Below are 11,939 nucleotides of genomic sequence, written 5' to 3' on the forward strand. Positions count from 1 at the left end.
TCTATGGGAAGAGGTATTATGAAGATCTATTTTTTTTTACTCTGGAACCTTTCACACACTTGGTATGAAAAGTGTGTCGTCGAGAAATAGTAGCTGTAATATCCTCGTGACATCGAGGAATCACCCGTTCACGTCTTCGAACATTCGGTGCTCACTAGTGCCATACTGAATCTTTAAATGATTTTCATTGACCGAATCTGAAGAGGATGCATCAAAATATGTTCATCTATTTCTATAACTATATATTCACTTATACTCTGGACTTGGCACTAATCATTTTCACTGACAGAGGCATCCATGGCGTTTACACGAGTAGTCAGCCGATGCATAAATATGACTCTTTTATTCCGCTTTCCCTTTTATAGTAATAGAAAAGAGTGGTTGTTGAAGAAAATCGTTAGTGAACGTTATTTTATTTAACGAATCTCGTGCTCTTATAAAAAAGCATGGCAATTAATCGTAAAATAAGTAAAAAAAAATTATCAAAACAACTATTTTATGATTACTTCGTTTAACATATCATGTCTCAACCAATCAAATTGTTTGCAAATTGATCGCAAATGTCAGTGTTACGGAGCTCAGACCTTATTTTGTTAATGTATACGTAAACAAAATGGCATATATCTATTTATATCCTTTTTCCTGTGATCTAGAATGTCTTTATTTGAAATATGGGCTATTTATATAGCTAACATTTCAATATTTTGTTTCGTTGGTTCATTTAGGTCTTGGTGATTCCTGGGGTAGTCGGAATATCTCCACTCTTGATGCCATGACTAAGGAATTAGGAGCACATCTTTTGCAGGTATGTTTATCAGGATTTACACCAAAACATTACATTATCTATAAATTGTCTTCTAATTTGTATAGAGCTCGATCAGTATACAAGCAAAATAGGTTAGCCGAAGGACTGCTCAATTTCCAGGGTGAAATAAAATATAGGTAAACGTTAGAAAATTACAAACATTTGCGATTATACATGTAGAGTCCGTTGCTTCAAGGGGAGGGGAGGAGGGGGGGGGGGTCGTGGTTTCCATCTGGGGAACATCATTCATAATTTATATTAGTGTCAACAACGTATACAAATCTCTTGGGAAAAGTAGTGCATTTCCAATCATTATTTTGTTGGCCGTTAATTACAGGTATACAAATGTTCTGAATGATGAAACCACAAGTGCTGAATGTCTCTTGATATCAGCCTGCATCGTGTTCTGTCGCATACATTCGTAATTCTGAAGCTTCGTTATGCCGAAGGTTCGGATATTCCGAAGGTTCGTATTTCCGAAGGGTCGTAATTCCGCAGGTTCGTTAGTCCGAAAACGAAGTGAGATTCTTAATTCCGAAGGTTCGTTAATCCGAAAACGAGATGAGGTTCGTATGTCCGAAAACGAAATGATTAACGAACCTCATTTCGTTTTCGGGCTAACGAACCTTCGAAACATCGACCCTTGTTTCGTTTTCGGATTATCGAACCTTCGGAATTACGAATCTCACTTCGTTTTCGGATAAACGAACCCTTTTTTCGGATCAACGAACATGAGGTATAGGCAATTAACGTGTTTCAGAATTACGAATCTTCGGAATTACCAAGTGTAACCGTGTTCTGTAAGAACCGATAACCTGGGTTGGGTGATTAATAAATACAGCAATTTTTCATTGGAAACCTATTGCATTTGAAGGAAACATATATTTCAGAAATGATGTTGTGGTGATCATTCAGTCTCAAGTTGAACATCTATTGTCTTCCCCCAGACCCTTGATGGATTTATTTTCGTAGTAGCACCCGATGGGAAGATCATCTACATCTCAGAGACTGCTTCGGTCCATCTTGGTTTATCGCAGGTAAGCGCATCTTTGGCATTTCTTTCCGTCTAACAGAATGTTCCCTCAAAATGGCACAAAAGATTCTAATCTGATAATTCATTATCATGAATCTTAAAAAAATAATTTAAACGACTTGGATTTGAACGACTAGAAATGTATTAATCTAACTGATGTCGTATAGACATGATAGATGGAGGTGGGGCTTTGGGACACTTGACGCCCCGAAAACATTAAAGAAATAAAGTTTCACGACCAAGAAAAAATGGAAAAAAGGAAAGAAGAAAACAAGAAATATAGGTGAATCATTGTTTTATCACTATGCAAAAAATGTGTTTAAAAAAATCATTATAGAGAAAAATGTTTACATGCTTTCGATTTTTATAAAAGAATTTGAACCTCAAAGCCTTTTGCTCATTACACCACTGATCTAAATCTCATTTTGTTAAAGCAACTACTCACGATGAGTCTCTACATATACCCCAAATTGGTTAATGCCGATCAACCTGGACAAGTTTCATTTTCTGTCCCTCTAATTTTCAACCCCACTTTGACATTTTTATTTCTTTTTTGGCACTTTTGTCTCTACCATGACCCGAAAGCAGACAAAAGTGCTAAGACCACGACCGTTTGAAATTGATACTCCATGTACATAAAGAAATGTTCCTTCTTCATCTCAGTCGCTACTCCATTTTGGAAGCAAAGTATCTTGACGTAGCAGTGCCTGGGTCAGATGTACTTTATTCTTCAAGCGGTATATTCCCCCAAAAAGTGCAATATCGAGAGGGGAGAAAAGACGTATCAAAAACAGTGCAACTACGTACCAACTTTAGAGTTTTTGTCATAGTACCCTCTTCCAAATCTCATGACGCCCTGAGCGAAGAATTGAGTCGAAAAAAGTACAACCGTGACAAAGACATCGTCCACCTTTGCTATTGCTCTCTTTACCGTGTTTACCCCTCTCCCCTCCCCATCCCACCCTGCCTTTCTTGCACATCAGTCTCCCTCCCTTCCTTCCTTTTCTCTCCTCGTATATTCTATATCTTTCTTCCTTTTTTGTTGTCTTCAATTTCTACTTCAAAATTCATATAAAAATTTCTTTCACACGTTCCAACCTCTGAATCAATATCAGTTCAGATTTTATGATCGTTGCTTGTATCCTTAAAAAATCACTTTATTCACATCTCTTCTTCATCTCGTACTTTGTATGTGTGTGTGTGTTTGTACATAATTCCCTCGCTTTTGGATAACACTATTCATGTTTCAGTAAGCTAAATCGACACCGCTCCCCCGCTCTACCACCATCAACTCCACCACCTCCACCACGGCACCACCACCACCACCACTCCCGCTTCCCACCCTTCCACACCATCCTCATCCCGTCCTCCTCTCCTCCCATGTCGTAACTAGCATCAATCGGACGTCAGACATCCAACAAGTTACATGGTAATGGATTGCTCTCCATTGTCCCTCTATTGTTCCCCAATCCGCATTCCGCTCCAAGGCATCTAACGGGGCCAACCAAAACCCTCTCTCCATCATTTTCCATTCACCCGGGCCCCCTCTGTCAAGGGTAACAATGGCTGGCAAAGTCAAAGTTCACCAAAAGTACAATCAGACTGTGTATAAAATGAATCTCCTCTTGGTAAATTTGACGTTGCACTTTTGAGCTTTTGAACCCTTGGTCTTGAACTTTTTTTCTTCTGCTAAGAGTTTGGCAAACATGAAACAGTTGCATCCAGCCGTTCTTTATAGTCCTACGCTGCATGATCTAGATTCTAAAAGGCACCTTTTACGTGGCAAGGGCAAGAGAAGTTTGTTTTCTGGTATTTGTTGTGGTATAATTTTGATATTTCATTACCGCAAATATACTTTTTCTTTGTTGATATAATTCTTTGAAATGAGTTGACGGAGAGGTGGGTACTTGAGTCATCAGAAAGACAGAGATAAATAATGACTAGAAGGAGAACAGAAACTTATATAAGAGTTGATAACTATTTTCAGAACAAAAACATTTATGAAAATAATGACATATATTTATGTGGTTTATTTTATTATATTCTATGTTTAAGTTGGAGCCAATGGAAAATGGTAGATAAGTCCATCCAACTCGTATAAATAAAATAATGGAAATGCATGTAATGACATAATTGCGGTGTATATTTTCTTATATTGTATCATCTAGGTTGAGTTAACGGGTAATAGTATTTATGAATATATCCATCCTGCTGATCATGATGAGATGACTGCTTTACTCACTGCTCACCAACCATACCATACACATCTACTTACAGGTAAACATTTTACATAATTACACTGAAATTAGAAATCAATCTCATTATACTAGTATATATTTATGGACAAATAAACAATCCAATAAGGAAATTTTGAGAATTTTGAATAATTAATAAACTGAAAAATACTGATCCTATGATATTAATAAAAACAAATGAATTAACTCATAATGGTGTATTTTTTCCGATTTCATAATGGTTTGTGATGCATTTTTTTCCAATTATGATATTATTGATATAATACAATGGTTTATGATATGTAATCATTATATGCTATGCATTCATTAAAAACAACATTCCATGAATTAAGAATTTATTTTAACGTTGAGACCAGATAACAATATTCGTTATCAATAAAGTAGTTATAGATATCTTTAAATTCAACAATGTGAGTGTAACTTACAGTGTATAGCAATCAAAATAATGATAGATGTAGTGTAAAAAAAATAGGCTCATTACAATATTCTGCATCTACTTCCAATAAGTACTACTTTGGCGAACGAGTATTTTTTTAATAAGGGATGGGTCCCCCACAAAAAGGCCAAAAAAGGCACAAAATATTTCATATCAGTTTCAAAATATTCACGCGATGGAACCGATTCGTCATTAATATGTAATTTCCCATCCAAGTTTGATAACAAAAAGGGCCGGTCAAAAGAAACTGAATGCATTTAGCCCATTCTTTTCTCTCCCAATTTCATTTTTTTTTCCAGATTATGAACTGGAACGTCAGTTTTTCTTGAGAATGAAGTGCGTGCTGGCCAAGCGGAATGCTGGATTAACTTCGGGCGGTTACAAGGTAGGATATTGGCTGGCACGGATATATATAATCGTAGCATATTGGTGGATTGGAAGTAGCCATCCACGTGCATTCGAAAACGATTGATAGCATTAATGGTAACCTATCACAAAACTGTGATTAGCTGAACTTCCCCCTTTGAAGCATGCGAGTTGTAATTAACACGCGCGTCTATGTGATGACGATGTAATTGTACTAAAGAGGTTTGGTGGAACGATACAAGATTTGATAATATATGACGTGTGGTTGATATAAAAAATGGCGACAATTAGGACAGGGTAACTAATGGTAGGATGGAGGAGACAAAAGGGTGGGTGAGAGGGAGACAAGTACTGCAGAGACAAATCAAATGTTTGAAAAGTACAACAGGAGAAGCGAGAAGAGACTTTCTCTTTTCTTTAGACTCCAACCATGCCTGCCGAATGGAGGAGTAACACTTATCCAACAGTATCAGGCCTTAAGTTTGAAGCCAAATAAGGCTACAATAAGAATTAATTTGATTTATTAAAAATTCATTCACATTTCCCTTCCTCATACAATCATGTTTTAGGACGTATTTGGTAATCCTTCATTTTTTAAAGTAGTGAAGCATTGATCCATATAATGCTTGTTTTCCTTTCTTTCTTCTTATAGTTCATATAAAGTATTCCTCAAAATTCAGCATTTCTGTTCAACAAACATTTGCATTTTGTTTTATCACTGTTTCTTTTCAAGACATTTTTTTCTAAATCTTTCTCCATCAGGTGATCCATTGCCACGGTTACTTGAAGATCAAGCAATACACCATGGACATCGCCCCCTACGACGGATGTTATCAAAATGTTGGTTTGGTTGCTATCGGTCACTCGTTACCTCCTAGCTCACTCACCGAGGTTAAACTATATAATAACATGTTCATGTTCAGGGCCAGTCTTGATATGAAACTAATCTTCCTTGATGGCAAGTAAGTAGGCAACATATTAATAAATGATATTTTTTCAGAAATACTGGTCGATAAGTGCTTGACATTTTTTTTAGCTGCTGAGAAAACTCTTTTAAACGCCATAAACCATTTTTTAAATATAAAAACGTAATAGAAAATACATAACATTTGAAAAAAAGAAAGAAATGTATTCCGGGATAATTCAATATTCGTTGAGTATATACTGTACGTTATTCTTTTTCTTTCAATCATAAATTATGAGGCAATTAACTGACAGTGAAATCATTGTGCCTGTTTGTTCCCGTTCCAGTAATCTGGAACTTAAGATTTAAAATATGAAGTTTCCGTTTTATTATCAATGCTGTCTTTTCCATCTCATACATTGTTTTACAAGCATGACGAGTATATTGATGTATAGCATATACCAATGTATTTGTTTCTGTTTGTTTCTGTTTCTGTTTGTGGTAACTCCCTGAATCAGTAGATTCAGATTCAGATTCAGATTTTATTTCCAACAGAAATAGCAAATATACAAATCATTTTCATACATTTTAACAAATATTTACAATACATTAATGATAATAACATATAAAAAAAAAATACAAAATATTTTATAGAAAAAATTATAATACTTTGGAAAGAAAAGTATCTGTGGAAATGGGGGATTCACTCAAAAGGAACTCGGCAGGACAGCATTTTGCTGGTAAACGCCAAGCTGGTATAAAACCAATTACCTATGAAACATTTTACGTCTAGGTTAATCAGTCATAGTGGCTGACGTTATAGACAACAGATATCACTCTCGGGCCTTTTTATCAAAGTGGACTCAGGAGGCAATGGCAGAGTTGGGATTCGAACTCACAACCTTACGATTATGAGTCCAATGCTCTAACCACTGGACCACATTTCCCATATATTTTTCAACAATATATGGGAAATACAAATACATTGTATACCTTTTGCATACGGACTTTCCACTTTCAATCCTATACGTAACATGTAAATTTATGAAATGCTGTAAATTATGAATTCTTGTTGGAATACATACTGCCATATCAACACATATTACTCTTTTCCTTTTAATTGTCATTGATATTCCATCATCCCTGGGAATTGTTCCTTGATATAATCTTCTTTTTACTGTCTTTCAGAGTGGCAGTTCTGACTGGGTATGAACCGCAGGACCTGATTGAAAAGACGCTCTATCACTTTGTACATCCCATGGATATCATGCATATACGATATGCACATCACACATGTAAGTCACAATGATTAGGGTCTATTTACATTAAATTTGATGGAAACCTTGACATCAGAAACCATGCTAAATCACACAAGAATCGAATCGTCATTTAAAAAATAAAATATAGGCCTGTAAATGATTAATCGAAAAGTTTTAATGAAGAAGGTTTCTGAAACTATTAAAAATTTAATGTTGATCCCGCATGATAGACAACCCATTAATGACTAAAAATGATTATCAACACAAGAGTTGCTTCAGTGTCGATCGAACTAACATGCTTTTCACAAAATTATCCAATTACGAAGGAAGAATGGATAGATATATCATTAAACATTGTTTTATTTAATTCATGATTTTATTTTGCCAGTGTTATTAAAAGGTCAAGCCACAACCCGGTACTACCGATTTCTATCCAAGCAAGGAGGATGGGTTTGGATGCAGAGTGCTGCTACTATTGTCCACAATAGCCGATCATCTAGACCACACTGTATCGTCAGTGTTAACACTGTACTAAGGTGAGATCATGAATTATCGATGATTTTATTTGTATTTGCTTGATTTTATTCACTCGTTCACATTCTTTTCTCTGAAGTTAAACTCCCAATTACTGCAATCAAAGCCGATGCCTTACAAGAGCAAAATGTTGCTTTTACTGTAAGTTATTTGACGAAGTTCTTGAAAATAGAGGCAGATTTCCGAGAGAAACAAAACATGAAGAAAGTTGTCTTTAATATGGACTTGAAAAAAGCTCAGATTTCCTTCAATACTAAGTAGATAATAAACTATTCTAAGACAACGCTATGCCATTGCCCTATATTCTCAACCGATCGACTGTTGGCAAGTTTTAAAGCATTGTCATAGGCAAAAAATGTTTTCCAAAGGACGCAGATGTTAGCAATAGAGCAAAATCTCCGGCAAAAAATCCTATATTCGCTCTTCAATATTTGGGAAAGGCTAAATCCATTGATTTTTCCGCACCTTGCGAAAAGGACATACTGAATTTCTAACCTAGAAACAAAATTAACGATACTTCCCAAACTGGATGCGAAATTTGCGAAATGAAAGTTTCGTCACCCTGCTCGTATTTGCTCGCTTTAAAGTACTCTCAGACTCAGATAAGCCCTAACATTTTGGTGTTCGCATAAATCCATAGAAATATGTTCAAGGATGAGAAATTAATTTCCATTCCTCTGTATTTTCTTTTTTATTTCAGCAAAATGGAAGAAAAGGAGCTTATTCTTCAGTTTGATCAACTCCAAGCCAAAACGGAATCGAGTTTCTCCACTGTCGAGGAAAAGACGAGACCGAGTAAAAGCAAAAAGAAAAGCAAATCATCTAAATACCAACCATATCAAGTGCAACCTCCTACACAGACCTTGCTCTATCAAGATGCTATGTCAGCAGCAGCTGCTGCAAGTGAATACACTCAGGCAAGGACTTATGGTCAATATGCAACGGCTTGTGAGGTTCCAGTACCTACGCCGCAATTGACAGCAGCCTACCAGGAAGGATTGGATAGATACAATGCCATGTATTCGGCAACTTATGCCGCAGGCTACCAACATAACATGTACGCTGATGGAACTTACGGTGCGTACGGAAATTCGTTCGCGTACCCGACCGCCGAGGCATACGCGCATTGCGTGAACGATAGATTCTCGTCATACCGCGGACATTATGGGGATGACCGGTATTACGGATCGACAGACGCAGCGAGAAGTTATTTCACGTGGACCGCCGCGCATGGCTACGGGACAGACGCATCGTCTTACGCTGATACGCGCAAGAGTTCGCATTCTTATTCAGTGACGGATAACCTGAGAAGTGCTCCAAGTACCTCCACATGTTGCAATGATACCAGCGATGTTCGACATTTAGAAACACTTTCTCAATCTTGCACCACAATGACGTCACCGAATAATGGCGTTTCCACCGAACAATCTCACACAGTAACGTCACCAGCGCAAACGGGTAGCCCTTCAGGCGTTACGACCGTTTCTCCGAGGGCATATAGTCATGACAAATCGCGACAAAGAAGGGAAAGTGATACAGTCAGCAATGGCAGCAGGAAGTTTGAGAGTCTGGTACACGCAACAGAAAGACTTGTCAAGGAAGAACGTCATAAACTGAACAACAGCAGATTGAATGGTGTAAATACATCTCAAAATGATGTAACAAACACCCATCATATGGGCCAATCAGAAACAAGAAGAAGTTCTTCAGAGAACTCATCGGTGAGAAAGAATTCTTCTGGTGCAACCGATAATCGCGATTCAAGAGACCTTCATGATATTTCGTATTCAACGCGCACGTCAGACCTCAACCGTCACACATCTACCTACGATAGCGCAAGAAGTACCAGTCCAAGTCGTAGGACATCATCCCTCCGTAATGGACACACTTCACCCCCGTCCATAAATGGTACCTCCCGTCTCACTGACTATTATTCAGCCAATAAGGACTCGTCGATGTGCTATTCAGGGAACACGGCTCTGGCGCGGACGTCGGCTTACGCCGCTTATGGGACGTCGGAGGCGGCAATAGCGGACCAGTGTCGAGATCCCAAAGAATACCCTTACTTTCATAACTCCACCACGATGTGTGATAGAACAGGTTTAGGATGGTATGCAAATGGCGCTCATCTAAAGGATCTCCATAATGCATATGCCTACTGAGAGAATGAAAACTCCTGAACTCTGATAAAAGATAAACATTAATCCTAACTATTGGGCATTCAATATGATTTATATGTTCTTACTCTTGTTAAGTGTAAACTCAATAAATGAGGTGTGATTGGCTTTTTAGATGTATCTGTATTGCCATTTTTTTAAAGGTTTAGTCAATATTGCAAACTGCAATTTATCACGTTAATAATGTAATAAAAGCCCCCACTTAATCAAATTGGTCAAATAGACCTCTCACATTGTCAGGGGGTAGCGCCGGGAGGCAAAACGACATGAAGATGATGGTATCATTCTTTTTTCATAATTCAATAATTCATCTTAAAAGAGATACACGGCCCAGACCTCTCTGCTAAGATATTCTTCTTTATCATGTTTTTAACCCTTTCTCAACATTTTCTCTTGTCCTCCTTTTTTGTGCTTTCCTACTTGATAATCTTAAGATGGCAGTCGCCCTTGCCCCCCCCCCCCCGCATCGTCACCCTTGCTCAAAATCATCAACATTTAATGTTTAAATGTGATAGTGCAAGACAGAAAACATAATTAATATTTTCAGGTTAGCATTTGAAGAATGGGGCAAAGATTTGAACAAATGTTATTTCTTTTTATGAAACAAATAATTTATCGTAATGACGATAATGTTTACGATCGGAAAGCAAAATACCACTTGGTGATAACTCGTTAAAAAACACATCTAACGGTTAATCGTACCAGGTTAATGACACAGTCATACTACCTCCGGATCGACTGCATACCGGTCACAGCCCGTTTTATTGATGAAACTCTATAGAATAAGCTTTAGATAATTTCAAGGGATGAAGTCAATGCCAGCATCAAGATCAAGGCAGTAAGCAGCAGGGGATTTTCACAAAATTTACAAAAGGATGAACGAAATCCTTCATTTCGCTTTACAAAATGCAAAAAACGCCCCAACAACAAGCTCGGTCGCTTCCCTCCCTCATTTTTGAGGGTTTTTTTGGAAAAAGTTAATGTGTCCTGCCCCTCGCAGCAAACAAAATCTGCCTACGGCCATGATCGAAATCACATTTTGCCGGCCTTGGTCTAGGGTCGAGTCACATGTACAAAGTCTATGGGCAAAGTTTTTCTTCAGTAGCCTCGTCACTCGGTAGTACCAGCCTCGACTACACCCCTCATCATTTCATTTTCAAATATCAAGCTTAAAAAAACATTGTAATTTGATGTTCTCTGTTTCGCCATGGATATTATCTATTCATGTTATATGGAAATCAATTTGAAAAGAAACGTCTATATGAGGATTACTGACATTTCTATGACATAATAATGTAATTGTGAAAATTATGTTAAAATTGTTTGAGAATCAATTTGTTACATTTCCTTTGGTATTGAGCAGTAAAATGTCGTTGGGTGGTACAATTTTGGTTAAACATAATTCCTATTAAAAAATAATGAGCCCCTATTTATCTTGACGAGGTTTATATAAACTTATGATTGATGTTACAACTTTCTAATGATGGACAATGAATACAAAGAGTAAACTGGCAGACTGTAGATTTGAAATAAAAAGTAATTGTAAGATTAATTCATTAATAAAGACAAAATTATCGTATAAATTAAATAAAAAGAAAAAAATGAGAAAACATTCATATCCAAACTGAAATAATTGTATTTGTGTTTTGTAAGACTGTTTTGCGAATTTTCACTTATCAGTCAATTTGTTCATAGCTCTCTTTTTTAATGTTAATATTTTTAGGCGGAAAACAGTTGCAATCGTATGTACAGTTTTAAACTTGTAGATGTATGTTAGAAAAAAAGCAAGTAAATTTTGTGAAATTACTTGTTTAATATTTAAATTAATTATTGCATGGAATTCATAATTATGTATTCAAAATGTAGCATAAAATACATTAAATTTTGTAATTCATGGATGGAATCGAGCGACATCGGTGCTTTTTTTACACGGACAATGTAAAGGTAACTTATTCATTTTACAAATCCGAAATACTTTATGCTTGTGGTCAATCTTTTGTTAATCTGTCAACATCTGTGACAGTACCAAACATTTATGTTAATTGTAGAATAAGTGATCATTCCCCCCCTCCCCCTCTCCCATTTTCTAATGTAACAAGACAAGAAGTTATTCTAATGCTTTGGCGTGTTAGATGGTACTTTGATTCTGGTTAAATCATTAATAAGTATT

General features: G+C 36.7%; 1 protein-coding gene across 1 annotated transcript; it reads left to right on the forward strand.

Moving 5' to 3' along the window:
* Positions 1-729: 729 nt before the first annotated feature.
* On the forward strand, positions 730-10,172 carry LOC121413334 (single-minded homolog 1-like). Its single transcript, XM_041606119.1, has 8 exons — positions 730-805; positions 1,753-1,842; positions 4,007-4,115; positions 4,829-4,914; positions 5,658-5,857; positions 6,988-7,094; positions 7,447-7,594; positions 8,293-10,172. Exons 1-8 carry the CDS (start codon positions 773-775, stop codon positions 9,752-9,754), a joined length of 2,235 nt encoding a protein of 744 aa, XP_041462053.1. The 5' UTR covers positions 730-772; the 3' UTR covers positions 9,755-10,172.
* The last annotated feature ends 1,767 nt before the right edge of the window (positions 10,173-11,939 follow it).

The sequence above is a fragment of the Lytechinus variegatus genome, chromosome 4, assembly GCF_018143015.1.
Source record: "Lytechinus variegatus isolate NC3 chromosome 4, Lvar_3.0, whole genome shotgun sequence".
Classification (NCBI taxonomy): Eukaryota; Metazoa; Echinodermata; class Echinoidea; order Temnopleuroida; family Toxopneustidae; genus Lytechinus; species Lytechinus variegatus.

Excerpts from the sequence above, each read along its gene's own strand:
- LOC121413334 (XM_041606119.1), top strand. The coding sequence starts at position 773 with ATGACTAAGGAATTAGGAGCACATCTTTTGCAG. Across the intron at positions 806-1,752 it reads TAGGAGCACATCTTTTGCAG|ACCCTTGATGGATTTATTTT; the intron begins GTATGTTTATCA and ends GTCTTCCCCCAG. Across the intron at positions 1,843-4,006 it reads TCCATCTTGGTTTATCGCAG|GTTGAGTTAACGGGTAATAG; the intron begins GTAAGCGCATCT and ends TGTATCATCTAG.